Raw genomic sequence first — 21,871 nt, 5'->3', positions numbered from 1 at the left:
TCTAAATAGATATTGTGTTTGTGACCACCTTGTGATGGCGCTAAATTAGTTAGAGTGTGGTGGTTCTAAACGCCTCGTGTGGTGGATTGCTGATACTATATCTGGACGATTAAGTGATACTGGTTTCCTCTTAAGCGTGAAAAGATGCTGGTTCAGTCTGTGCCCATGGACCCCGAAAAAATAAACCTTTTTTCTTTGCCTGCTTTCCTCGCCTACTTAATACCTATATGTTCAGACCTGTACAAATCCATTAAGACATTCCAGCGTTTCTAGAACAAGAAGAACACTTTGTCGCTGAATTGCTCATAGAGCATCAACCTCCTGGGTCAGGGGATATCACCTTTGCTCAAAACACAACTCAACTGTGCTTGTCAGTACGCGCCTAGAAATGCCTCTACCAAAGGCTAAGTAAATTCTAATTCGAAGAAGAGATCCGAATAATCCCCCTCAGCAACAACGCAAGACATTACACAAAGCCGCCTACACCACCCCAAGACCAGGACCATGACGACCGACCCCCCCAACTACACCATATTCGACGCAATCCTCGACTGGGGCTCCACAAACGCACAACAAATCAGCGAAGCGCACCTCTCCAAAGGTGGCTGGGAAGGCTGGGCGCAAGAAGAGATGCGACTTCTCTTCAACGCCGGCCCGGAGGACAATTGCTACCAGAACAACGCGCGCCAAGCGGCCGACGTCGTCCTGACGCGGTACACATCCGGCGCGGAAGCCTTCGCCTAACCATATGTCGACGAGGAATGCGTGGTGATCGAGCTGAAATGCGAGAGTTATTGGAACGCACAAAAATTCCGCGGCGAGGTCAAGAAGGACATGCAGAAGGTTAATAGTGGGGTTTTTAAGGAGCGGTTGTTGCGGGGTGGTTGTAATGTGTATTGCGTTGCGTTGGCGATGACTGATGAGGGCGCCTATGATATGGAGAGTTTGGGGTTGGAGTTGTTTGAGGGTTTTGTGGCTGCGCCGTTTCAGGCTTGGGGGTGTGTGCGGCGGTTTGAGCTGGAGGATGTTAGTGAGGAGGAGGATGAAGAGGATGATGGGGATGGGGAGGATGGTGACATGCAGGAGGATGAGGTGGAATTTGATGGTGATGAGGCTGAGTCTGACAGCAATGGATATCAGAGTGGATATCAGAGTGGATATCAGAGTGGATATGGTAATGGATACCATGATGGGCACAATGGAGGCTGGGGTTATAAATATGCTTAGGTTTATATAGTGCACGGGAGATAAAGTCCTGGTGAGCTGAATAGCAATTGTAGTGGAATATCTGCTCGATATCTAGACATTCCTAAGATCATCTTTTGTCTCATCTCTTCTTAGACCAGGACTCGGTGCAAGTTGATAAGAGACCTCTTGCGCGACAATATATCGCATACCAGGCCTCGGGCCTCACCAAGTGAAGCATCGTGGCTAAGGATAATCCCACAGCAGTTGCCCAGAATATCCAGAAATCACTGGAAATTGTCAACCCACCCTCCTGTTTGACATCGAAAAAGCTCGTGCTGAAAATAGCTGCGACAGCTGACAAAGGTAGGTATATAACGGTTAACACCGTCATAACTTTGGCATTATAATCGGCGGACTGGGTGAGGCGCTGAGTAGCGCTTTGCAGGTCTTCATTGTTTATCGAAGCGTGCATGTCACACTGGTCGAGGATATTTTGAATTGAAAAGGTCAAATGGGACACTTTGGAATCAACGCAATATGTCCCTGCTGCTACTGCTCTGGGAGTATCTGGTGATACTGCAGAGGTTGGAAGTTCTTGCAGAGATTTTAATATTTGCGAGCACTCTTGAGCCATGCGCTTCGTAATCGAGAGTAATTTCAATGGCCTCCTGGTGGTAGTCAAGATCCGGGAACCATGGTCAGTAACTGCACCTGGTAACTGGTTTACCATATGTTCGATCAAGACAGTTGGGAGGAGCAAGGGGTGCCATGCGAAGCACCTCAAGGAGGCGAGGCGTCCGGCCAGGACACCGATGCTCGTCGCATCGCTGAGACGAACCACAGTAGTAGTGATGTTGTGGTTAGGATCATATTCCATTGAGAGGCAAATCTGGGCATATTTGAAGCACAGTATTACGGCCATTTTCCTGCCCTCGAGAACATATTTGATGAAAAAGGATCCATTACGGCATTGCAAAGGATCGCTGGGCACGTTGTGGACAACCCTAATCTCATCAAATACCTCGGGCGAGAATGGGAAGTGCGGTGCAAGATCAACCCCGCCAAGACTATCATCATTGGGATGTTGGTCAACATGAAGCTGGCGCGAAGAACTTGTGAATCTTACAGGATCCGAATGGAATTCTCTTGCTGTGGATGTTCGCGACCTTGTATCCAGGTTCCGGGCGTGTTTCCTGCGGCTGTTTGTTCGAGAGGGGATGTCGCTGATCCTTGAAAACATACGGTGTAGGAATGCTGTGGAGACGTTGGGTTTCCACGAATCTGGTCGCTCATCTGGAGTGTCATGGCAGACGTGATTGTGTGCATGGATACTTTTGCACAGGTAGTGTTGAATTTTTGACGTTGGACTCTATCCCCGCATATATTATAATTTCTTTCCTCTTTTTCATTTTTCTGCTTATCAGCCTTGCATCGCCTCAATGTGTTGGCGTACCGAGCAGGAATCAGTCGTTAATTCGTTGGCCAGAAACGCCTCAAGAGGCTTAGCCATTGCCAAGTGTAGTACAATCTGTTGACTGCGATATTGGTTCGACGACTTGTTTACATCGCTCTCATTGTAACCTTGTATATCCCCTTTTCTATCATACACATAGCTCAAGAAAAGAAGCCCGCCGGTCAAACTAGATATTTATTCTTGAGTAAAGTACATAGATGAATTCAATAATGGTAGTAATATTGTAAGAGTAACTAAACTAAACGACACACCACTATGATTAAACCCTAGTTATACTATGAACAGATATTTTACTGATATATATCAAAACCCATCGTCTTCTACAAACTTTCCTAATTTTTAATAGTCGTGAATGTAATTATCTTGGCTATTATATTACACTAGTACATGAATACGATACATGTACCTCCAAGGAACAGAGCATATCATATTTCCAAGACAGAGAGTTTAGAGTGGGAAATGATTGAAAACAGGCAGACTTGCATACTAAGGCCTTTACACCAGGCAACATTAACGATTTTGACAAATTTACCTTATCGCCAGCCAAACACCGTCACAAGTAGTGCGCATGATGGACTTTGCCCTGTACAAGCATGACATTTCTAACACTGAACGGACCCATCTGCTAAAGCCCAGACAGGACCTGAAACAGCATCTGGGTCAGGGGTGGTATTAAGTTTCTGATCCTTAAAGGCTTGGGGGACAAGGCCACCCATTTGGGGATTATTTTGTGGACTCAACAACTGAATGTTCGTAGACTTGTCAACATTGAAGGCTAGGTTTGTTTTGGGTGGAAGGTTGAAGTTCGAATACAACGTGCAGGTGCGATGGCCCGATTGAACAGACTCTGGAGTTGAGAACTTCCAAACATAGTTGGCACACGAATCGAGTCGTTTCAAGCACTCCTGGATGCAATCACATTCGTCTTTGACCTGTGGAAATTTGAGATCGACTTCAGTAGTAACACCGGTCACGTCAAATCCTCGGGTATATCGAATACAGCCGTTGTTAACGGTTTTCAGGCCCGGGCAGATCAGGGTTTGACTGGATCCCTGTTGATCGTGGACAGAGGCCGGATTTGCAGATGCAACTCCCACTAGAAGAGAGACGAGGAAGCTGGTAATGTATGTCATGTTCGGAGAATGCAGCGAATACAAATGAAGGTATTAGAAGCTAGAAAGAAAATGCAAAAGATTCCCGAAATCTATATAGGACGAGCGGGATGTGGTAAGAGACGACTTGGTCTATCGACTGCTTCGCCACTTCCCAAATAGCGTTTTGTGTTCCAGATGAACTGCTCAATCACCCAACCTTTTGACTTTGCGTAGTGCGAAAGCACCTAAAGTTTAACACAAGCTTTCTTGTAAAGCTTGGCCAGACTAATCTATATCTTAAAGCATAGTAACGTGCTTCAATCCACATACGTGACCCATGGCACGAATCCTTTCTGTGACAGACATGTTTATGTCAAACTTAGAGAGTTTAATTGTTAGGGCAGTTAATGAGGTTGGAGAGTTGGTCTTAAAATACATGCTTAAAATTCATATCTCACAGTTTTCAAATACATGGTCGATGAAATTATATGTCGACCCGTGCCACGGTGGGGCAGCCGATGGCCAGTCTAGGCTTGCTCGCCGTGTGATATATGGAGTGTAAGGTGCCTATTGAAGGTGTAGCATGGATCAGCTGAGCATACTGTGTACGCGGCTCGGAGTCCTAGCCGATGATGTTCGTTGGCCATCACTCTATTTATAAACATGTGGCAATTGGAACCATTTGTGAAAAGATCCAGCCCGGGATACCGCCAAAGAATACAGGTTTGGGAGGTAGTCACTTAATCAATCGCGCAAGAGCGACTGATCTACGCTATAAAATTGAGTTACTAGGTCGACTGGCTGTTGGCGATATAGTCATGTGGTATTGGATATTTACGATCCACGTCCGCTATCAGTATCAAATAGCAAGCTTTGGGCACTGCCAGGTCAATTCACAAGTCAACCAGGGGATCCTTGATTTGGATTTCAAGGCACGGAGAAAGAAGTTTGATTATCAAAGCCATGACTTGCAAATAAGGGCGACAAATGGCTCCATCCAACATATTATCTACCTTCTCATCGTCATCTTGCATGTGGCGGGCTCAAATCCCGCCACTTCTGAACCTAGCTGCAACCTCAAATGACTTCACATCTGGCCACCGATGAACATATCCATGGGGAAGGTGTCTCCAGGGGCAACATATAAGAAGCGGTTGCACAGGTGTTGAACACCTCACGCGAGAAACCCAAAAGGGACATAGCAATCTTTTTTCAGGAACCATAATACCCACCTCGAAGATTCTTTGACGCTATTATGTACGTTAATATAGCGTCTGCCACTCTTATAATATCTGCCTGCGCTGCTGCTGTGGCTGCTACAGCAGCCCACGTGCCCAAACCCAAACCATGTGGTACGTACACCACAGGCGAGCTCTGCACTACAGATTCCGCCTGTGAGTTTATCTGCGCAAACTGGTGTGCATATCATTGCAGTGGCTCTGCAACTTCCCCATATACATTCAAGTGCCAAAAGGGCTATTGCGAATGCACCTGTTACACATAAACGAGAACCAGTATGCAGGTAATCCTGCGTCTCACGAACATCCGGACAGAAGATTCGCAAAAGTGTGCTTGGGTTCGTTAAACGACCATTATGCTGTTAAATATTTCTTTTTCCAGGATAAGCTGAGATTGTCCCGCACTGCGAATGAGACATGTGATGTAACCAAGGCATATCTTTGCAGTTAGGGCACCGAGCTCTTGTTCATTAGCAGGCGTCAAAAAAGCTCGCGCACATTATTTCTAGGTCTCTTTACTTGAGGATGAATTTGGTGCTTAAGCGGATTTCCTATGTTTGACCAGATCAAATTGTACCATCCTTGTTCAAGATTATTTCCCTTATAAAGCGTAGCTCGAGAGGACCATGATTCTAGGCCTGGAAAGTCGATGGCTATGGAGGCAGGGCGTATGTGAGTTTCATGTAAGATCCAGTATTATACTCCACAACAACGTTCTTGAAAAATGGACAGGTGCTATTCTTAGAAACAGGATGGTTTGTCCCTGGTATGATATTAGTTGATGGATTCTCCCGAAGTATTATCGCAGTTGAAGAATGACTTGGAATTTTCAAGTTCAGAGTACAGATTCCTATAAGTATGGTAGACGGTAAATTGCGTCAGATTTGAACTTGAATTACTTTGGTAGAACTACCACAGTGACGCGAGTCAGAGGTTGGCTGCTCTACCAAATGATCCTTAAGGTATAATCGTGTAGTCCGGCTGAGAGGGCAACACTTGCGGCAATACCACGGAATTAAGTCCTATATAGACCTGTGTGAGGTTTCTTCAGGGCTGTGGCAAATGCTGAGATCGCTAGCATATCATAGTTTAGCGAGAACAGACAACCATCCCCTACTATCCCCTTTGACAAGCTCATTCTCCCAATAGTTCGGGTTGAATGCCAATTCGTTCAAGGGCTTGCGACGGTGGGCTCGGTGAAACAAATCCTTTTAGACTTTACCGTCAAATCGTCCGAGCGCACCTAGCAGAGTTGCATCAGCATGGTCCAACTGGGCAACATTAGGGGAGTTAGTCATACCTGTCTGGAAGATAATCAGGAATTTTCCATGCGTCAACCAGGCCGACGGCATGAGCTGTCGCACACGGTTCGGTAGCTCATCGAGATCGTGTTGCGAAACCGCCCCGGAACGGAAAACTACCTGGCTATTAGTTGACCAGCTGAGCGTGTCATGGGCGTTTCTTACAGTCGTAGGCCTGCGTTTCCATGTGAAAAAAAAAAGCAAATAGAAGAAACAGATCACGCAGCGTGTCCTTCGCAGGTTGGGGCAATGATGGATGATTTTGCAGGGTATCATGGAATATTTTGACTAGGAGTGTATGGGACTGGGCTAGGTTTGGTCCATCGGCTGAATCATTGCATAGAGTATCGTATCTGTGAGCAACTGTGATCAAATCCTCGTGCTACTATGACAAGATGCTCTACAGAAATATTTCAAAACTCATCGTCTTCTACAAACTTTCCAGATTCCTAATGGTCATGAATGTGATTGTCCTGGTTCTCACATTGCACTAGCACACTAACACGATACATGTACCATGTACTTCCAACCAACTTAGCAAAATATTGTCTCTTAGATAGAGATTTGAGACTGAGAAACGATTTGAAACGGGGGCATTGCCATACCAAGGCCGTTTTATCAGCCGTATTGTAAAAGTAAACACCCTAGGCTGAACGGGATCATTTCTTTGAGTTGTCTATCCATTCTTTGATCGTCATGACCTTCTTGGTGTCTTGGATATACGCAGTATTGCGGAAAGTATCGACTAGAAAAGACAAACGTTAGTATCAATCTACGCCAAGTAGACATCTTCCGCTTACCCTTTGCTTGCATCTCCTTCCAGCCCGTCACAACGTTATTTAGTTTGGATCGCTCCAGAGCGACGCCGCGAATAGTCTGTCCGAGGTCAATCTGGTTTGAAATAGAGCCCAAGTGGTCGCTCATTTGCTGCCAAACAGTGATGAGTGAGCCTAAGATCTCGATGGCAGGCCCGATCAGGTCGATGATCGTTTGCAGATCGGCCTGCAGAATCATGGAGTTAGTAGTTTGAAAAAGCAGCAAGGGAGAGGTTCTGATTCACCTTCATCCGGGTGAGATCGCCATCGATGGCCACGTCGGCCTTGAGAATTTCCTCGTCTTTTTTGATGAGGGCCTCGATTCTTTCAATAGCTTTCCGCATCGCAACTGCCTTACTTCCATAAATCGATGCTGTGGTAATGGCCGCAATGAAGCCGAAGATTGTACTGCGCGTCGTTCAGCGGTGTATGACTAGCAACCAAGGGCTACTTACCACCATGCATAGGTAGGGGTTGTAGAAGCCACAAGGACGTCTGCCAGCGAAAGTGAGCAACCATCGGCGATAATGGGATATTAGCGACCTACCGTGGTGGTACTCTTCCTGCGCCGCCCTCAAGTCATTCTGTGCCTTTTTAATTTCATCTCGTATCTTTGCAATTGCGCCATTTTTGTCAGTGAGCATTTTCTGTACTTTTCCAGCTTCACTGTCGAGGTCTCGCTGGTTTGTAGAGCATTTGCCTTTAAATGCGTTGAGTGCATCGCGCATCTTGGTGCTTTGCCCACTCAAATCCACAAGTTTGTCCTTGAACTCCCCCACGTAGTCCTTTACATCGCTGCCCTTTTGGTCAATTTGGTTCTTGTCTGCATTTTTCTTCTTCAGCTCATTATACTCCCCGATCAGCTTCAACAGCTGAACATAGAAGGCGCCATCTATGTTGCCTTTGCCACAAGCCTCCTCGCAATAATCTGAGATACGGCCCGCCAGGGTGACCATGTCTGGCCAGGTCTTCTGGCTGAATCCAGTACACTCGGTGTTGATCTGTTTTGAATCCAATGTTAGAAGAATTGGCGCCGCATGACAGTATATCTGAGGAATTACTCTTGAGTAAGTAACAAGAACATCGGACATCGCTTCCTTTACATCGGAAGGGATTGCGGTCTCCTCGATTTGCATCCGGGTGCAGTAGCTTTGCGTGCTAGTCGGTAGCAAAGCGCCGGTGTAGACGTACTGCATGAGCGACACCATCTTGGGATGAGAGAGTACAAAGACATCCTGGCTCTTGGGCTGGTCGTTGGGGGTTCCGTTGACTTTGACGATTAGATTCAGATCGGGCAGCCATTTCTTGAGGTCGGGATCTTCGGTGGCAGTCATGGTAGTCATTGTGACTGATGGATTGGATTTGTTTTGAGGAGAGCAGATGAGAGCTAGCAGAAGAATATGCTGTTCGTTGTTGGAACTTGAAATCGGCTGTAGGTTGGTGCTCTATATAAGGGTATCCCGAATGACCATTACTGGTAGAATCAAGTCCACATGCCTGGCAGCTGCCTTGATTCTGATCAGCCCCAATATCCCAAAGGTCCATACGCTATGCCCGATAAGAATCACCCCGAACGTCTCCGAATGTTGAGCGAGATAATCTCTCTGTGTTATCCGTGGTGATACTTGATTGGAGAGATTGAAAACCAACTCCCATACAGTCCCAACCTTCTAATGCAGCTTTCAGCTCTCCTCTCAGGAATGACGCAGAGTGTGATTTTGTCCCCAAGTGACGACGCCACCCGTACGATGTAGATCGACCCATATCACTTAATTGCATCTCATGGTTGGCGCTCGAATTACGTACTTCGTACAGTCGTGCATAGTGTGGCTTCATCACTTATGCAGCCGTGCGTAGAATATCACAGACGCAGGAAGGGATCATATTATCACTCCACCGCAACCTGCATATCTCTCATGCCAGTATGATAAAGATGCATTTCCATTATTAACAGCTATCAGTCACATGGCTAATGCATGCATCACTAACTGCAGGAGGCCTGACTTGGCCAAGCAAGAATACCACGCAGGAGCTGAGCAGCTTAGCGCCTACAGTCAAGCAGCCAAAGCCCCCCTTGCCCCTCACTTTCACGGCCATTTATTTCCACTGTAAGTTGTACAGCCCGAGTGCTTGCACCTCTCTTTTCTCTATTCGCGAAACATTTTCCAAAAACCGTCATCTCTCCATACCAATCACAAAGCCAAACCATCATGGTTCAACCCTGTGCCCCTGCAACCAACAAGATCAACCTGTTCAGTCTGGACAGTGTCGACTTTAATCCTGGTCTGTGGTTCGCGACTTTTGCAGTCACTCGGCATTTGCGATACCGGACATTGATCAATGCATATGGTATGAACAACGTAAGGGTCCATTCCCCGAACGGCTTCATCTTGAAATATCCTGAACGCTATCTAGTACGACCACAGCGGGACTCCAGGTATATTCGCTCTTCATGCGCGGGTGAGTCATGGTTTCCTCTACCAAATGATTGGTGACTGACCGTTTGATAGGTTGTCCCTTTGGGCGCGGGAATTTTGGTCAGGTCATTGTTCAGCACAACCGGGCGGATTAGCTAACAGTATTGAATAGTCGGATTTCCAGCGAATGGGCCAAAGCTGTGACGATACGATCAAGCTGGCCGATTCCGCTGCGCAGGTATACGGTGGGCGCTGTCGATCTCCGAAATGACCGTAGCTGACTAGCAAATCAGATGATATCTTCGGGAAGATTTCCACTTACAAGAAAAACAAGGAAACGGATCATGCCCAGTTTTACAAAGAGAATGCAGAGAACGCGATCAAGGCACAGCAGCATCGTATTCAGCAGGCCTCTGTTCTCTTCCAGACCACATCGGAAGGCCTGGGCTACGCCCTCGCGGACATACCAGGCTGAAGCCCTTGACTGATAACTGGTGCACGTGGTACCAGGTGGAAGCAAGGAAGGATATCCAGAACGAGGGCGTCAAAAGGCTGTTGGTATGTAGCGTTCCTGTGGGTCCTTGAGTTTGGATTGTAACACTCGTGCAGGGAGACACTACCACACTGAGGAAATCATTGGACACCGCTGAGCCTAGCTTGCAAGCGATGAAAGGTGACCGCAAATGGCAATCCGACCTGTTCTGCTTCCTGCTGACATGCTTCAGGCTATGCGATTGCAGTCATGCAGGATTTCCAAGTCACTCACGACTGGGTCAAGGTCGAACATCTTGACAAGTCAGACGAATACTTGGCACAGCTCCACAAGAGCGTTCTCGCTCGTTGGGACGGCCGCAAACAGGACGGTAAGACTGCGGGAAATTTTCAGAGCCTGCCTGCTGATCGTCCAACAGCCCAGAATTTCAAGGACACTGTCTTTGCGTACTGGAACCCACGAGCCCAAGAGGCCCTCAATGGCTCGTACGCTGAACGAACTGCGAATGACAATCCCGGCCCGAAATAGATATGTTTTACTTTCGTACGATGATCTGCGGTTGCTGTTTGTAGTTCTGCAGAAATGCACTGCCTTGAAAAGCCAACTGTGCCAGTCCAATCTGTACACGTCTTGTTCCACTGCATCCTTAGCTTTTCCCCGCTTAAGACAGCCACTCGTATCCCTTGGCATACATAAATTTCAGCGGGATTCCCGACCCGGACGGGCCGCAGTTGCAGGGTTGCTGGTACCCACCACTAGTCAATCCAAAAGCAATTAAATCAAAATATATGGTTGTAAACTGATATTTCACCCCGCAGCTACATGCATGTATGCACCAATACTAGTCTGGATGAACACGTCTCAGCTCAGCTCAGCCATGTGCGGAGATAAATCCCTCACACCCATTTCCAGCGGGAAAAGGCAACCTGTCGATCTAATCTGTAGCTTTGCTCCAGTGTTGAAGGGAAAGATATTGACGGATAATTTGAGGACTGATTGGGGCATGATTCTCTCCCACAATATCAGCCCGTCAGCTGAGCAGCCCAAACACCTACACCTGGGAGGTTCGTCTTAGCCACAGTATTATAAAGTTCACCTGTATAGGAAAGGTTCATTGCAACATACCCAGAGTCGAAATGAATAACCCTTTCCCGCAAAGCCCAAAGTCGCCCGCCGAATGGGAAAAGTATGCGACTTCCCCCCAGATCAGTGGAATTCCATTGAAGGCTGAAGGAACCATACCAACCAAGCCGGGCGACGTAAGTAATCAATGCCACCCGCGGAGCAAAGCCACTGACTCTTCCGATACAGAACGCATTCATGCGAGATGTCTACATCGATGTGGCCAAGGTCATCGCAACAGAGCCCTTTCAGGTCACAGCCGCGGCAGATGTTCTTGGCTTCCACCCCGACACCACCGTCGACCTGTCAAAGACCGCGGGTGGCATACAGCTGTATGGCAGAGTATTGACCGCGGACTCTCCGGTTAACATCAAGTTACAAGCAAAGAATGTGGCTGCAGGCTCGTTCACTATCTACGGCACCACTCTCGACCAGAAGTTCACCTACTCGATCGACGGAGTTGACGGTGTTGATGGAAAGGTTCAGAACACACTTAGCCTTGGCCCGGGTACAGGTAATATTGGATTGGACATAGTAATCGACAAGTCAACAAAACCTGCAGTCACCACAGCGTGGATAAAGGATTATAGCCTTTGCTGGGATAATTATAGGCTGGTGGACACCCTGGCCACTCAACTGCGCATTGCCTCTATCCTATTCTGGAGTCATCCAGATCTCGCCCTCGCATTGACTGTTTACGTGGGTCTCTGCACAGGTAGCAGTGCTAAGTATGACGGAAGCACCAACCTTCAAGCCGTGAGTCTGGGTCAGCAGCTGGCCATCCAGAAGCTCCTCGGGCCAACGGGGAACTACGTCCCCGTCCTGGCGGTGGACAAATATATCGACTCCCAGACTCTTCTATTAAATACAGGGGAAGCCTTTCAAACACAGTATCAAAGATTCCAGGATCGGAATAATGATCTGCGAGACCGGCACGCCGCCTGGACGGAAATGGCAAGCAAAGCGGGAGACCAGCTCACAAATGCCAAACAGCACCGGGACGAAGCGGAGAAGAAGTATAAACATGTCCTTGACATTGTAGGCTCTTGTGAAGCCATGATGAAGCAGGATGAAGACCACATCAAAGATCTGGGAGATACATACAAGAAGGGGCTAAATGATTGGCAGAAAAAACAAAAGAAATGGGCCATCTTCAAGATTCTTGGCGCCATAGCCGGTATGCAGCTTGGGTCCCTTTTCCTACATTGCCATCTAACTGAGCTCTTCAGACTTTGGTTTGTCAATCGGCATGCTATTGCTGGGCAGCTCAGGGGGCAGCGGCCCGGTCAGCAAAGCCATAGAGGCAGCCGAGGAGGTCGAGAAACGCGGCGAGGCCGTAAAGTCACTGCTCAGGTCTGACGTCCTCAAGAAAATCGCAAAGGGTGCATCGACAGTATACAAGCTGTATCCAAACATCTCCAAGGCAATTAAAAATCTCCAGGAGCTCGAGAAGAATCCAGATGCAGACGTCAGGCCGATCCAAGAGGTCCAGGGTGATGCCGCCGATGCAGACGCGCTTCTGTCCATTGCTGAATGGGATAAATGGATAGAAGATGCCAACAATGGGTTAGCGTTGGCTGTGAGTGAGAAGGTAGATGGCGCAGCGGCTTTCCAATCGGGGCTTCGAAAGCACTCCATCAATGGAAAGCTGTTGGCGCAGGCCAAGGCAGAGGCCATCAAGTCTGCACAGGAATATATCCATGCATATATGGAGGTAGTCCTAAATCAGAAAGACTTCAGGAGACTTACAGAATTGGAGACAGAGTTTAGAAAGAACCAGAAGTTGACGGAAGAGGTAGAGGTCCGGTTGTATGACCGGTACATGGCCGTTCGAACTAGCATCCTCATCCAGATGCGCAATGTCGCGTGGGCCTACAAATTTGCCGTGTTGGACAACTATCCGATCCAAATCGATCCACTGAAGAATGTGCAGGACTACCGAAAGGACCTCTCTGACTTGGTTATGAAATTGCAAAGGTTCAAAGAGCAGTACCCAGGTGGCCCCTCGCGTAAGTCCGGCTGATCCAAGAGGTTAAATCTTACTGATATAGGACTATACAGGATTTGACACGAAGATAATATCATCCCAGAATGTGAGCTGCTTATTAGTCTCCCTCATCCTGTTTCCTCAATTCAACACCACTGACTTCTCCAGCTGCCGGTCCCATACAACGCCCAAATTGTTGAGCAGCTCAAAGCCTCGAATAAAAGCACTTTCACGTTTATCCCCAAAGTCCCGAAGACACACGATCACAGTCCCGCTGGTCCATTCTACGACGGGTCTCACTTTCGCATCAACAGGTTGGAGATCACACTAGTTGGTGCGAAATCTAATGTCACAGATCAGAACGAGCCGGATTTTGCCTTCAAGATATCTACATCCGGGGTATATAATGATATACTTAAATCAGACATCTTCAACTTTGTCGGCCCTGTGTTCTCCCGCGAGTACTCATATAATATTGTCGACGGAAAGCCTGTCACGGATACAGCATTCACCATCAATACAAATGAGTACAGCGCACCACCGCCATTTACGAGCTGGACAATCGAGATAACGAATCCGGGGTCACTGGATCTTTCTGGTCTCACTTCCATGGACCTTCAGTGGCATGGTGAGAAGTACAATGAGGAATTCTTGGGGTAATGGATGGCTTTTTACGGGGTCCTGCTTTTAGTGGATACAGTTGCGAGACTTCAAACTGAATTTTGGGCCTCATGAGAATATCAGCTGCTTGCTTTTCAAAGCAAAGAATGCCCTTAAATGTAGCTCTGAGCCGGTCTCTCAGTATAGCGTCAGACAGTGGTCGCACGTGTATTGAGCCAATGCTCATTTAATTGAGACTAATTCCAGTCAAGAGTTGGATGAAAATTCTGTCTCGATTCTCGAATTTGTTCAAGCGACGCTGTAAAATATTATTCCCAATCGTTTTGGTCATCATTCGGAAATTGATACTTTGGATCGCAAAATATATGCTCCTCTTTCAGCTACACGAGATCTCCATGGTCGGACCTGCAAGCATCTTCTAGTATTCGGAACAACATGTCAGTGGGCGCTAGAGTAATTTCATTGATCCTGATCGAATGTACGGTTGGAACTCGCACAAGGACGATATTCCCCTGTCCTGACCTACATCTGTATATGCCCAGCAGTAAGATTGAACGGATGTTTCCAAGCAGAATAATATATATAAATGCTTAATTTAATAGTACGCTTCTATCTTGAGTATCCATGATAATGCTCCATTTCTACTCCGCCAGACATGTTTCAATGACACATTGTTGATCCCCCGGAGCTGACCAGACCTGAACAAGCTTGAGAGGTGGTTCCACCGAGGCCAACAGCTCATTCCACTGTGTCTGAGTACGCTCCATCCCGTTAGTGAAGAACAGCATCAGCATATCCATGTTACTCCTCATCATTGACTCAGTCACATCGGAAAGGATCATTTCGTTGATGAGAAGACGTGAATGAGGCTGCATAACCTTCGCAATATTGGAAAGGATTTTGCGCGAGGCGATATCGTCCCAGTCGTGAAGGATAGATTTGAGGTAGTATATATCAGCCCCTAGATCAATGTTAGCACTTTAATATAAAAAAATGCTCACTGTGCGAGCTATTGCTTCTCTCTCAATGTTTGCGTTTTTGAAGACCTACCCTTTGAAGTCTGCTCTGTAAAGAAGTCATGCGAAGTTGGCTTGATTCGAGAGTCAAGCTCTCCTGGAATTCCAGCTATAGTCTCCGGGAGGTCTTGCAAGATCAGCTCGCAGTCTAGCTCAGGGAATGTATCCGCAAAACGTTGTAGATCAACCCCCTGGTTACCACCCACATCAACAATGATTGGTCTTGTCGACAGTGGTCGTGCGGCTAGCTTCTCCCCAACCGGATATTTCACATGCCATGGGACAGAGAGTGTTTTGTTCCGAGCGGTCATATTGTCGTCAAAGCCTTTTTTCCACTCGGCGTCTTTCGCTAGTGTTTGCCAGATGGTCTCTCCCATCGCGAAGTCGTATGCTGGCGGCGCTTTGCTGATATCAACAGGTTTGTTCTGCCGGAGATATTGGCGGATTTGACTTGCAACGGGGAAGACAATGTCATTGCTGATCGGAGGGAGTAATGTTAGCGCAGGTTTAACCGTAGCAGAACGATACTACAGAAATTTGGGAACACTCTACGAGATAATCATGCCTCCAATAGCACCTGGCGTGTTTTGGGCCAAGGTACACCCATTTGCAGTGTAAGTCTGATACGCAGTCTCATTTGCAAAGCCAATGGCTGTTAGCATGCGCATCACCCGAGCTGCGATATATGGAGTGCATTAGTCTAGGAACTGCATCACAACGCCTTATAATAATAAGTCCCGATACGTACCAATGAGGCCGACATTGTACCCCGAGGCTTTGGACAGGTCCTCAGCAGTCAGACTCTTGCCTTCATTGGCAGCCAAGGTCTGGAGCAGGCCCATCTCATGCGCCACCACAATGCAAACATTGTTCACCGTCTGTTGTGCGAAAGTCATTGTTGTTTGCGATGTGTTCCAATAATGCGAGAAACAGAAGGTACACAACATACCTGCAGTCGCTGTTTCATTGTAAAGATGTGAGGAGGCACCAGCTCCCGACGCACCTTTTCCAGGGCATCCTCCAGTTGCATCCAACTCGCAGGGTCATCTTTGTTGTATTTCTCAATCACCTGCTGCAGCTCGGCAGCGAGACTTCCCTTGCCTTCCATGGTGGTTATAGGTCGCTTCTCTGATTGTTTCTCGTGGAATGGACTGAATTGGCAGTGGATCCAGGCTTATGAACTGTACGGATCTGGCGGCCATTTGTGCCTCTTAAGAATCCTCCCAGGACGCATGAGGGGCAGGTATCATGCCATGGCGAGGTAAAGCCTTCATTTCCAACATCTTCCGCAAACCCCGCCATGGAGTGGAGATGCGAAACAAAGAAAAAAGAGACGTCTCAGCCGTGGTGTCAGCACTAGTAGACTAAGCCCGATCATCCCTGCAAAAGAACTGTTATCTTGGGATACATCAACCAAGTACTCTGTGGCGGCGACGCCTTTTCACATGGAATTCACATCACCATTCTGGAGGGATTTCGTTAATTCGCACGGAGCGATGGCCAATAGTGCATTATTAAGGTACACTCGATTATGCCAGGAAAAGAAGCATTCCACAACGTGGTACGAGGGCTTGGTGTCTGTGCATCCTACCAACAAGGGTCCTGACCCACCGTAATTTCGCCTCTCATAGTAGCGGCACTAGTCAGCCAACGGCTAACATCCTACTTTGAAGTGGTCTATATCAAATCAAAGTTGCCTATAGCAAGGGTAAACAGTACCATCATATAGCATCGAATTGCTTGTGAATATGTACGTCCATATGGAAATAACTTTTCATATCTCAGTGTATGCCTTGCCACTAACAGAAGTTTCAGTTCCCACAGCGCGAAAAAGCAAAGGGAAAGAAAAAAAGATATCTGAAAATAATTCAACTCTTAGACTTCAAAAATGCCATTGAAGTCGCCCTCGAACCACAAAAGAGTAACTTTAATCCCGGCGATCTTCCACTCCCCGTCAACCTGAGCAAAATCCATGGTGTTAACCCCGTGGCCCGTAGCCAGCACCGCATCACCGTGTTGGGGAGTCCTCCGATGAACCGCCATGATTTGAAAAACAACCCTGACGTGTGATTCCGACTCCCGTGTCCATTTACACGCGCCGATAAAATGGTGCGACTGGACCTCGGGATTCCCTAATTGGTTTGGACTTGCGTAATGGTCGATATAGAAAGAAGGCTGAACGGCGGTGGCCTTGATTTGGCCAAGGCTCGAGTAATCCACGTCGATAGTCGGCGCGAAAATCGCCGGCATCCGAGCCCAGGACTTGGTGTCTAACAAGTTCGCCCAGTCATGGAGGAGGTTCTGGCACGCGAGCGGGATAGTTGGGTCGGACATGACGGGCTATCTTCTCAGGGTTATAACGTAGGGGTGCAGAATTCGGGTAGAGTTAGTTAACGACCTCGGCTGTCGCTAAGCCACTTCCCTGGTGCAATAATCCTGGACGAACGCAAGTGGGAGGATGTAAAGTGCGAAGATGGTGCTATTAAAAGGGCAGGAAATATACCTCGTGATGTAGGCACTAGTTTAGTGCTTATCCAAAGACCCAGACATTACGTACCAGTGTATTTAGCAAAGCACGGATCCGCCGGGGTTTATGCGGGGCACATCGAAGTTAATCCCTCGATACATTACATCGTGACATCGCGTATGTGCCCTATTATCCAGCAGCAGGCATGCAGCCTAATACTACCTCAACCCATCGACTACCACAGTCTGCCCTTGGCTCATCGTCCACTTGTGGGATCCAGACAACAGTCCGTAATAACGCCTACAGCTTTTTCCTCACCTCAGCCAACAGGGCAGCTGCCCTTTTCCTTTCTACTGCGTGGTTCCGAAAGAGAGACTATCACTTTCAATGGTCGTTCATTTCCCCACGGAATTCCCTCGAGGCTGTGTCTTTGTCTGCCCAGTCACAGACGCCGCATTGGCCCTCCCGCCTGCGGAAATAGACTTTCTTGTGCTTGGGACTGGTTTATAGGAATTTCTATCTACTGCTTTATCAAACCACCAACAAAAAGGAAAATCGTATTTCATAATTTCAAATTTTCTGGGATGTAGTTTGCAGATGGTGTTGCCACACCAACACCACATACAAAAGCCCCAACCAACCGAAAGAAGGCCACAAGACATTCAGCACCATAATTTCAGTGACTTGATGACATTGCCAGAGAAGAAAGTCACTGAGACGGGACGCACCGGAAGTTCTGATCAACAAATTCAAAGGGGGATCAACACTGACAAGCATGTTGTTGGACAAGCTTTCCTCAGTGATGGGGCATCCAGTATCGAATGGACGGGAATGCTGGCGGACTGTCTGCTGCACGGCCATGGCAATTTCATCTCGCGAGGTATACGGCATGCAGATATTCAGAACAAATTCGTTCCCCTGGCTCATGGAGTCCGAGCAAACCCGCAGAGCTTCCTGAACGTCGGATCGCAAGAGCTCCTGCCTCCCTAGAACCTGCAGCTTCGCGTTCCAGCGTTGCAGCGGCCCTCCAGGTCTTGATAGCTGGTAGATCTGCGCCTTGGCAAGGTCCATGAGTGCTGCGACCTCCTCGGGCGACCGCTGGAAATTTTCGATGCTGAATGCATACATGGTCACAACGTGAATCCCCAGGCGAAAGCAAATTTCCAAATTCTCGGAGGGTGTCAGCAAGGGTGATGCGACAGAGAGGGCCACACGCACACAGTCATACCTGCTCCAGGGTCTCAATACCCATTTGGTGTCCTTTCTTCACGCTGATACGACGTGTCTCTGCGAAACGGCGATTTCCATCCATAACGAAGGCCATGTGTGCCGGTATGGGACCCACCCGGACAGCCTGAATCAAATATTCTTGGAAAAAGCGTGCTAATGGTTGAAGGAATGACATGGCGATTGCTGGAGAGAACCCAGAAGTTCAATTCACCAACTTGGTTACTCTGGGACGCCCGGGTGGTGTTGAAATGACCTACATAGCTAACTATCCTTATGCAAGGGGCTTGGAGATGACCTGTCACCCTGAAACACGTCACATCGTCCAACAATTAATCACTCCCATATGTAAAAACCCACGGTCGCTACCTGTGGACCAGAATGAGAGCATCCTAGTAACTTCAACCATGGATTTCCACTCGAGTGCGACCGCAGACATTGCAGCAGCCGTCCGCAGGTTCCATGAGCTCAAGAAGCCTTTTCGCATCTACCATGGCTCGACAAGCAGTACACGCCAACGACGTACCGATCACTCCAATGTTGTTGATATTTCAGGTCTCAACAATATCCTCTCCATCGACGAATCTCGAATGACAGTCCTCGTGGAGCCCAACGTCCCAATGGATATGCTGGCCCGACACACCCTAAAGCACAACCTGATACCGCTCGTTGTCATGGAGTTCCGTGGAATTACCGCCGGTGGAGGGTTTTCCGGGACATCTGGAGAATCCAGCTCGTTCAAGTACGGGTTCTTCGATCGAACGGTGAATTTCATCGAGATAATCCTGGGCAACGGTGAGCGAGTGACCGCCTCCCGCACCGAAGAGCCCGATCTCTTCTGGGGCGCCGCCAGCAGCTTTGGCACAATGGGTGTGGTTACTCTGCTTGAAATCCAGTTGCGTTATGTCGGGCCGAATCCGCACCTGGAGCTGGAGTATTTGTTTACTAATAACATGGAGGAAGCGCTTGCCAAGATGCAAAGCTCTGTGTTGGATCCTAACTTGGAATATCTCGATGGGATTGTGTTCAGCAAGGAGGAAATCCTCATCTGCAAGGGCCGCATTGCACAGAACAAGGGCAGCGACTATCCTACTCACCGATTTACACGTCCGGAGGATGAGTGGTTTTACATCCATGCGCAGAGTCGCATGCAGGAAGCAAAGCTGTCAGAGAATGCGATCGTCGACTATATCCCGCTGGAAGACTACCTTTTCCGATACGACCGAGGCGCGTTCTGGGGTGGGAAGTACTCGTACGAGTACTTCTTCGTTCCATTTACCCGGTGGACTCGCTGGCTCTTTGACACCTGCATGGGCACCCGCATGATGTACCACGCCCTCCATGAGAGTGGTTTGGCCAATCAATATATCGTCCAGGATGTGGGTATTCCTTATGACAAGGCGAGTGAGTTTGTGGACTGGCTGGATTCTAAGGAAACATTTGGCCATTACCCTCTGTGGCTCTGTCCGCTCCGCGTACAGTCGGCAGGTGAAGGAGGAGGCCTACTAACAGCAAAACGGGACACCGCGACAACGGACACCAGTGATACTGCCGACGAAGACTTTCTAATGAACTTTGGCATTTGGGGGCCTGGACCAACCGACCGACGGCGGTTCATCGATCGCAATCGCCGGCTAGAGCAGAAGGTCCATTCGCTCGGCGGGAAAAAGTGGTTATACGCCCACACATATTATACCGAGGATGAGTTCTGGTCGATCTACGATCGCAAGTCATATGATGCACTCAGAGGGAGATATCATGCCAAAAATCTCCCTTCCTTGTATGAGAAGGTGCGTGTGGAGCTGGAGAGCCCGTCCGCTTCCTGGTCCGAGTGGTTCTGGAGTATCAGGCCTTTCGCGGGGTGGTATGGAGCATGGAAGGCCATTTCCGGAGGAGATTACCTGATGAGAAGTAGTTAATAGCCTTTTGAAAAAGCAATACATGTTCATTTCAACTTCGTGTCCTGATAAGCCATGCACCTGATAGCCTAGGGCTGGCTATCGTTCTTGACTCTACAGTATCCCCGTGATTAAATATAATTTCCTACACATCCTACAATGTCACCCCTCCTTCTATTAATGGACGATAATCTAATTTATACAGACCTCTGGTATCATACTGCAAGGTAGAATGAAGTATAATTCAAACGCCCACCCCCCTCCTAGCCTGCCACCTTAACACCACCCAAAAGAGGTGCCACACCGTGAAAGCCGGCCAGAAGCACGCCAAAAGCATGATTTCGGTACCCTGGTGACACTGCCATAACATGAAATCACTGAGCCGTCTTGTGGAAGACGTGCGAACCAACAGATCCACAGGCAAGCTATTAGCCGAGAGCATATGTCGATCCAGCATCTTGACCACGTCCCCCTTCCCCTCCCGCGAACACTCCACGACGGTGGACTGAACGGCTGTGGCGATTTCGTCGCGTCCAGTGTACGCAATGAATAAGTTAACGACACCCCTGCAGTCATCAGCCTTGCACAAGTTCGGACCCGTACACGTTCTCTTACCGACTGTGACCGGCTGTTCGCGTACAAGCATCTGTAGCTACAGAACGCAGACGCGAACTGACCATCTCCAATCGGCCGATGATGCGCAATTGGATTCCGTGCTTCTTGAGCAGTCCATGTGGCTGGGCGATGCGTCGAATGAAAGATTCAATCACGGTCATCAAATCGCTGACTTGCGTCTCTCCGCGTTTGAAATTCTCAATGCTGAACAGATATGCTGATACCTCTGTTATCCCGAGACTGTAGCTCATGTCGAGGGTCTGTTTCCGTCGTGGGAATTGTTAACACTGTGGCGCGTATTGGCTACTCATTAGATGAGGGGAATAGTTACTTCAAACAATCTGTCAGCACCAGCCGAGTGACCTTCGGGAATAGAGAGGCCATGTTTGCGAGCAAAATGTCGGTTTCCGTCGAGGATGAAGGCAACATGTCGGGGGATTGGCCCGCATTGGAGGGTTTGGAGGGCGAAGGACCGCAGATAGGCTAGGATTGTCAGGCCCGTGGATGATGCCACCGTGGAGGTTATATGTTGATCTAGGAATGCCATTATCTGAAAATATGGAGTAGGAGGATGAGGGAAGTACATGGAGATGGAAACACGATGCGTCTTTCTTAGTCGAAAATGACACCAGACTTGCCGGCATGAATGATATATCAGATTCAATTTTGGGTCGTTGATCAGACCGACAAGGTGCATTGAATGCCAATAGTTCTTGCTTATAGAGCCTGTCAGAACTTGGATCTACCGCATACTTTATTAGGCGGATCCCAATTTCCATCTCCACTAATGGTAAATCGGTGGGGATATGTTGCGCTGGCTCGATTTATTTGCTGCACCCCTTGCATAAGGAGGCACGCCAACCCCTTAGATACAGCATTGCTATTAGCCACCTCCCAC

The 21,871-nt window shown here is 48.2% G+C and overlaps 8 protein-coding genes across 8 annotated transcripts; 3 read left to right on the top strand and 5 right to left on the bottom strand.

The window, feature by feature from the left end:
• Positions 1–504: 504 nt before the first annotated feature.
• On the top strand, positions 505–1,227 carry ANOM_004111 (uncharacterized protein; the record flags this gene model as incomplete). The annotated part of the gene is made up of 2 exons (XM_015549368.1): positions 505–702; positions 760–1,227. The coding sequence occupies 2 exons, from the start codon at positions 505–507 to the stop codon at positions 1,225–1,227; spliced, it is 666 nt and encodes a 221-aa protein (XP_015408994.1).
• Positions 1,228–3,264: 2,037 nt separating this feature from the next.
• On the bottom strand, positions 3,265–3,795 carry ANOM_004110 (uncharacterized protein; the record flags this gene model as incomplete). Its single annotated transcript, XM_015549367.1, has 1 exon — positions 3,265–3,795. One exon carries the CDS (start codon positions 3,793–3,795, stop codon positions 3,265–3,267), a length of 531 nt encoding a protein of 176 aa, XP_015408995.1.
• Positions 3,796–11,156: 7,361 nt separating this feature from the next.
• Positions 11,157–13,789, top strand: ANOM_004109 (uncharacterized protein; the record flags this gene model as incomplete). The annotated part of the gene is made up of 5 exons (XM_015549366.1): positions 11,157–11,279; positions 11,332–12,319; positions 12,372–13,151; positions 13,204–13,235; positions 13,298–13,789. 5 exons carry the CDS (start codon positions 11,157–11,159, stop codon positions 13,787–13,789), a joined length of 2,415 nt encoding a protein of 804 aa, XP_015408972.1.
• Positions 13,790–14,391: 602 nt separating this feature from the next.
• Positions 14,392–15,874, bottom strand: ANOM_004108 (uncharacterized protein; the record flags this gene model as incomplete). Its single annotated transcript, XM_015549365.1, has 5 exons — positions 14,392–14,711; positions 14,801–15,243; positions 15,319–15,442; positions 15,515–15,644; positions 15,716–15,874. The coding sequence occupies 5 exons, from the start codon at positions 15,872–15,874 to the stop codon at positions 14,392–14,394; spliced, it is 1,176 nt and encodes a 391-aa protein (XP_015408971.1).
• A 767-nt stretch (positions 15,875–16,641) lies between these two features.
• Positions 16,642–17,100, bottom strand: arp1 (scytalone dehydratase arp1; the record flags this gene model as incomplete). The annotated part of the gene is made up of 1 exon (XM_015549364.1): positions 16,642–17,100. One exon carries the CDS (start codon positions 17,098–17,100, stop codon positions 16,642–16,644), a length of 459 nt encoding a protein of 152 aa, XP_015408974.1.
• Positions 17,101–17,803: 703 nt separating this feature from the next.
• On the bottom strand, positions 17,804–18,638 carry ANOM_004106 (undecaprenyl diphosphate synthase family protein; the record flags this gene model as incomplete). The annotated part of the gene is made up of 2 exons (XM_015549363.1): positions 17,804–18,403; positions 18,462–18,638. 2 exons carry the CDS (start codon positions 18,636–18,638, stop codon positions 17,804–17,806), a joined length of 777 nt encoding a protein of 258 aa, XP_015408973.1.
• Positions 18,639–18,867: 229 nt separating this feature from the next.
• ANOM_004105 (FAD-binding oxidoreductase) lies at positions 18,868–20,379 on the top strand (the record flags this gene model as incomplete). Its single annotated transcript, XM_015549362.1, has 1 exon — positions 18,868–20,379. One exon carries the CDS (start codon positions 18,868–18,870, stop codon positions 20,377–20,379), a length of 1,512 nt encoding a protein of 503 aa, XP_015408976.1.
• Positions 20,380–20,602: 223 nt separating this feature from the next.
• ANOM_004104 (undecaprenyl diphosphate synthase family protein) lies at positions 20,603–21,520 on the bottom strand (the record flags this gene model as incomplete). The annotated part of the gene is made up of 3 exons (XM_015549361.1): positions 20,603–20,924; positions 20,974–21,233; positions 21,305–21,520. The coding sequence occupies 3 exons, from the start codon at positions 21,518–21,520 to the stop codon at positions 20,603–20,605; spliced, it is 798 nt and encodes a 265-aa protein (XP_015408975.1).
• Between the last annotated feature and the right edge of the window lie 351 nt (positions 21,521–21,871).

The sequence above is a fragment of the Aspergillus nomiae genome (genome assembly GCF_001204775.2).
Source record: "Aspergillus nomiae NRRL 13137 chromosome Unknown contig00062, whole genome shotgun sequence".
NCBI classification, from domain to species: Eukaryota; Fungi; Ascomycota; class Eurotiomycetes; order Eurotiales; family Aspergillaceae; genus Aspergillus; species Aspergillus nomiae.
Note: the sequence above shows the minus strand (reverse complement) of the source record. Positions and strands in the feature narration are given on the sequence as shown.